General features: G+C 49.1%; 1 protein-coding gene across 1 annotated transcript; it reads right to left on the reverse strand.

Annotated features, from left to right (window-relative positions):
* Positions 1 to 350: 350 nt before the first annotated feature.
* LOC119398637 (uncharacterized) lies at positions 351 to 1,220 on the reverse strand. The gene has a single exon (XM_037665468.1). The coding sequence runs from the start codon at positions 1,218 to 1,220 to the stop codon at positions 351 to 353; it is 870 nt and encodes a 289-aa protein (XP_037521396.1).
* Positions 1,221 to 5,659: the final 4,439 nt, after the last annotated feature.

A 5,659-nucleotide genomic window follows, 5' to 3' on the forward strand; every position in this document is an offset into this window, starting at 1 on the left:
CAGGTGGGTAAGAGAGTCGATAAGACGACGGTGTTTCACGTCGACAAGGAGTCCACAGTGGTGCAGGAAATCAGCTCCGATGAGGGCGCGTCGGACATCTGCAACCAGGAAAATCCAGCGAAACGCTCGTCGGAGGCCAAGATTGAGCATGACGGAGCGCGATGCGTAGACTGGAATCCTGGTACCATTGACAGCTTGCAAAAACGACACAGGTGTCGTTTTTCGGTCGGAGCGTTGAGCAGGAATAATGCTTACGTCTGCACCAGTGTCGACTAGGAAACGTTGTCCTGTGGCTCTGTCCGTGAGGTAGAAGAGGCGACTTGTGTGCTGGGCCGGACCGCTGGTCGCCGTCAGAGGTCGGCCGGCCTGTTTCCCTGCCATGCACAATGACGGCGGCAGTGACGAGCGCCGTTTCCAAAACGGCGATGGTAGTAGCAGATGCGAGGCGTTGGTGACGCGTCACGGCTAGTGGGTGTGCGTCTCGGCTTGCTGGAACTTCGGTGGCGTGAACGGTGAGGTGACGCGCGGCGATGTTCTGCTGCAGAGACGATGCGTTCAAGACGCTCACACAGGGCGTCGAGCGGTGACTGGGCTGTCGAAGAAGACGGAAGAGTTCGCAGCGTGGTGGTACTCTCACCAGTCGACGGTGTCGTGGCTGCGATGGCTGGCGTGGCTACTTCCATCACCTTGTCGGCCAACGCGGCAAGTCCGGTGAGGTCCATGGTAGAAGCTGTTGCCAGAACCATCTGCACGTTAGCCGGCAGTCGTTGTAAAAGCAGCTCGCGTAACAGCGCGTCATCGACGGATCCCGCGTTGTCTCCGAGCAGCTGCTTCATTCGGCTAAGAAGTTGGCTGGGGCGTCGGTCGCCGAGTTCTTCAGCGGACAGAAGCTGCTGTATGCGAGCACGCTGTGAAACTGCCGTGCGCTGTAGCAGGGTCGTCTTGAGATCGTCGTAGGCGTTCGCAGACAGCGGGTTGCTCAACAGATCTGCTACTTCGTCAATGGCGGTGGGCGAGAGTGCCGCAACAGCGTAGTGGAACTTCGTAGCTTGGGAGCGGATACCAGCAACTTGAAATTGTGATTCCGCCTGAAGAAACCACGCCGAAGGATGCTGGTCCCAGTACTGAGGAAGGCGGACAGCGATGGCTGAGCAGGAAGGCACACCGCGTTGCTCGGGAAGGTTCTGGTCTCGAGAACTTGTACCGTCAGTCTGTTCCATGGTCGCTTCTGCCGCGGAAACTTATGGCCACGATCACGTCCGGGTCACCAAACTGTGGCGATGGGCGACCTCACAGACCGGCGAAGTCTCGGCCTTACCAGAGAGAGAGGGTCACCAAACTGTGGCGATGGGCGACCTCACAGACCGGCGAAGTCTCGGCCTTACCAGAGAGAGAGCGAGCCCGACACGACCGCCTTGATCGGAAGTATTTTAATCTCTATTTCTTTCGAACGCAAGCGCGCGCAGGCCCGTGGCAGCGGCACCTGCCTCGTGCAAGAGCGAGCGTCTCCGTCCTCTTCTTTGCGACGCCGATGTTGCTGCCGCTACAAACTTAACGGTGATTGATCGAGATGGTACCACAAAGGCACCTGTCGAACATCCCGAGACCGAACCGTCCGTGTAAACATGAATTCGGTTAGCATACAACAAATGCAAAAGGTCCAATGAGATTGGTCCAGCGGGCTGCAGATGAGAGGGTTGCATTTTTAGATATCCCTGCACTTCAAGTTGCACAGTGGGTCTTTTCAGGCACCACTCCGGAGATAGTGGTATGTTGGCGGGCGAGAACCTCCACGAGATGGAATGCTGGTTAGCCGCAACAGCTTTGGAAAACGCTGCCTTTGGTCTTTCTAGTGCCAAGCTAGCGAGCTGGTGGTCAGGTACTCTGGATAGGTAACGGATATGTGTCCGGAGTGTGTCGACATTTATATATGCTTTTGCGAAAGACAACCCAATATATATATATATATATATATATATATATATATATATATATATATATATATATATATATATATATATATATATATATATATATATATATATATATATATATATATATATATATATATATATATATATATCGGGTTGTCTTTCGCAAAAGCAATCGTTGCTACCGTGGTACACACCGATGTAGCCCCAAGCATGTGCGGAGGACTTGGCCTTGAATGCTTTGCAGGACCGGATGTTAGTTTTTCCTGCGTTGGAAAGCACGGGCGTGCTATACCGCAAGTATCTCATGATGAGCGCTCTGTACAACTGAATCGTAGATGACACGGATATGCCCCACGTTTTACCGGCAAGAAATCTCCTTACGTGTTTGATAGAGGTGAGCCTCTTCTTCAAGTGCGAGATGTGAGCTTTCCACGAAAGATCTCTGTCAATAAAGAAAGGCAATCTTCATTCGATCTGATGACGTATTGAGGTAGGCATATTTGCTTGAGTTTGCGAATGGGGAAAGTGTGTTGCTTGATGGAAGGCATTTCGCATCTGCAAAGATAAGCAATCAATGATGCCTCCATGCATTTCCGACGCTAAATCACAGTATAATTCAATAGGACGCCATGCAGGATAGGACGGCATGTAACCACAAACCTTGATTCAAGCAGTGCATTCCACGGCAACATTCGCCTATCGCGTTCGTATCAGGGTAGTGCGTCTATTTCTCATCGCCGCCAAAACACGGGCACCTGCCTTGCACGTCTCGGTACATCAAGATACGCTCATCAAGTTGGAAACATCTGGAAACTGTGGACATAACCATGACGTCATATCAAGGCCATAATAACACCGAAATTACCGCGGGAAAGCATCATTCGAGAGCAGTCCAGGCAGCTGCAGGATAGGACGGCGTATAACCACAAACCTTGATTCACGCAGGTACATAGGTCGGCAAACTCACTCACGAGTCGACTCACTCAGACTCACTCAGACTCATATCAAGACGTGAGTCTGAGTCTGAGTGAGTCCGGGTGAGTAAAGTTTTTGTTAGTCTGAGTCCGAGTGAGTTCGGTTGGGAAACAATTTGGTGAGTCTGAGTCCGAGTGAGTCCGGTTGAGAAAACTTTTGGTGAGTCTGAGTCCGAGTGAGCCCTAAGGGCAAAATATATTGCATGAGTGAGTTTGTGAGCTCCATATTTTTTGCCGACCTATGGTCCTATCTACTCAACTTTAGCATTACTATCAGCCCTATGTCAGCTCACGTTTATACTCCCGTATACTCCCGCATACTTAAACGCGCTACCATTCATACGTCAGTTCAATATTTATTGATCAGAGGCGTGAGTTGAGGAGGGAGAGGGGGAGGAGGTGCCTTGACCTCCCCTCGCAAACTTTTTCACGGGAAGTTACTGATAAAAAAAATCTCGTGTGAGTCATGACTTTCAATAAAAAGGTCTTTATTGAACTGTAAACTCAGATAACTCGTATTTGAAAGTACGAGATTAAAAGGTGCTAAGTATTGCACCGATTATGCGAGATATTGGCGTTAAAGAGCATTGACATTACGGTAGAAAAAGGATAATTAAATGCTAACGGACTCACGAGTCGACTCATTCAGACTCACTCAGACTCAGATCGAGCCGTGAGTCTGAGTCTGAGTGAGTTCGAGTGAATAAAATTTTGGTGAGTCTGAGTCCGAGTGAGTCCGGATGAGGAAAAGTTTGGTGAGTCTGAGTCCGAGTGAGCCCTGACGGTACGATATGTTTCGTGAGTGAGTCTGAGTGAGCTCCACATTTTTTGCCGACCGATGCGCAGGTATGTGCTGAGACATTTTTGAAACGTTCTAGTAGTACGCACTGTAGCTCTTTGTAGTATCTGGGTTTTAACGTCCCAAAACTGCGATATGATTATGAGAGACGCCGTAGGGGAGGGCTCGGGCAATTTCGACCTCCTGGGGTTCTTTAACGTGCACCAAAATCTAAGTACACGCGCCTCAAACAATTTCGTCTCCATCGAAACACAGCCGCCGCGGCCGGGATTCCATCTACGAGTCAGCAGTCGAGCGCCATAACCACTAGGCCACCATGGCGGCGCCACTGTACCTGTTGGACAGCTCTCTGCGTGAATGTTGTGAATATTTGTTGAAATGGGTACTGTGAAAGAGCTGGCTAAGGCAATGACCGATTTGACTGCACGAATTGACAAGAATCACGCAGAGCTAAAACGGGATAACCTGAAACTGATTGAGGGTGAAATGGAATCAGTGAAAGCATCAATGAACTTTATTTATCAGAATTTTGAAAAATAAAACTGGAAGTAGATGCACTCAAGCCAGACAACATTAAACTAAGGAAGGGGAATAGCCACCTATCAAAAAACCTAAGGGATGTTAAACAAGAACTTACTGGTCTTGGGCTCGATATATTCATATCTGTAACTTGGAAATCAAAGATGTTCCAATTCAGGCTGGAGAGAAACTGTGTGATACAATGCAGACCATCTTAACCTGCCTGAACCTAGAAATTAAAAACTCTGACATTGATGTGATACAGCGCTTCCAACTAAAAATAATACAACAGCGCCAAGCATCATTGTGAAGCTCAATTCTCGAAATTTTAGGGAAAAAATTCTGAATAAGGCAAAAAAAACAAAGGATTATTACACGCCACCTGAGTTTTGATTGTGGCGTGAGCTCGATCTTTATTAATGAACATTTGTGCCTGTCTCAAACGAGCGCGTCTTTAAATCGCGCGCGCGGCCACTTTTCAATGGCAGCGCGATAGCACGGCGCAGCCGCTCGCTTAAAAAGCGCGAAGAACAAAAAAACAAGTATCAAAAGACGCCGGCTCGCCGACGTTCCTCCTCGCCCCAACCGGCCGTCTCGCATCCAGCGCCGTGTAAAGCCTGGAACTCTCTAGAGGGAAACCGTGACGCGACGCCACCGCGATTCTAAGCTACGAGAAAGGTCTCGCCCTTTTCCTAGCCTTTGCTGTACTGCACGCCGAAGAACCCTCCCGACGATTCTAGAACCCTGTGGAGATGAGATAAAAGCGTGCCACGACGACCAGTCAGTCAGTGAGTGAGCCAGTCGGCCCGGAGATGGCGAAGTTATGCTGAGTGTGGCTCCATCAACCAATGAAGACTTGTTTATGATGGTGTGCGGGCAGTCGATCGTCGATCTGGAAATATCGGATGATGACGCCGTCTGAGCCGTGAAATGTCACGATGACGGTTGAACTACGACGATCAACGCTGGAGCTGGCGTGAGTGTTTCCTAAAAGAGACGCATTCAAGTACCGTCTCAGAATTGTGGACTGGCTACGCCGTTGTATATTCAGGACATTAACTATTCTTGAATAGTTGAAATTCATGAGATTGCATTCGTAGCGCGTGATCTGTTCGTTTAGTTCCCGTTGGTTAACACTATCTGTGTTAGATTGTGAAGTTGTAACTGGTACCAGCCGAGTGTGCATGTGTTTGAGATATTTGTATTGCCTTAACTGAGAATAAATTTCGTTTGTGTTATCGAGTCTTGGCTCTGACTCGGTCTTTGGACCGTAACCGGCGTTCGCTGGCGCACTAAAAGGACCAACTCTAATTTGTCCGCGCTTTCGTGGTGCGTCTTAGGAGGGCCGAGACGCCAGCCCTTGGAATCCGCCCGGCGATTGCCAACCCGATTGACTTGATTAGTGACAGTGCCAAACAAATAAAGTTCTCTTA

The sequence above is a fragment of the Rhipicephalus sanguineus genome, chromosome 7 (assembly GCF_013339695.2).
Source record: "Rhipicephalus sanguineus isolate Rsan-2018 chromosome 7, BIME_Rsan_1.4, whole genome shotgun sequence".
NCBI classification, from domain to species: domain Eukaryota; kingdom Metazoa; phylum Arthropoda; class Arachnida; order Ixodida; family Ixodidae; genus Rhipicephalus; species Rhipicephalus sanguineus.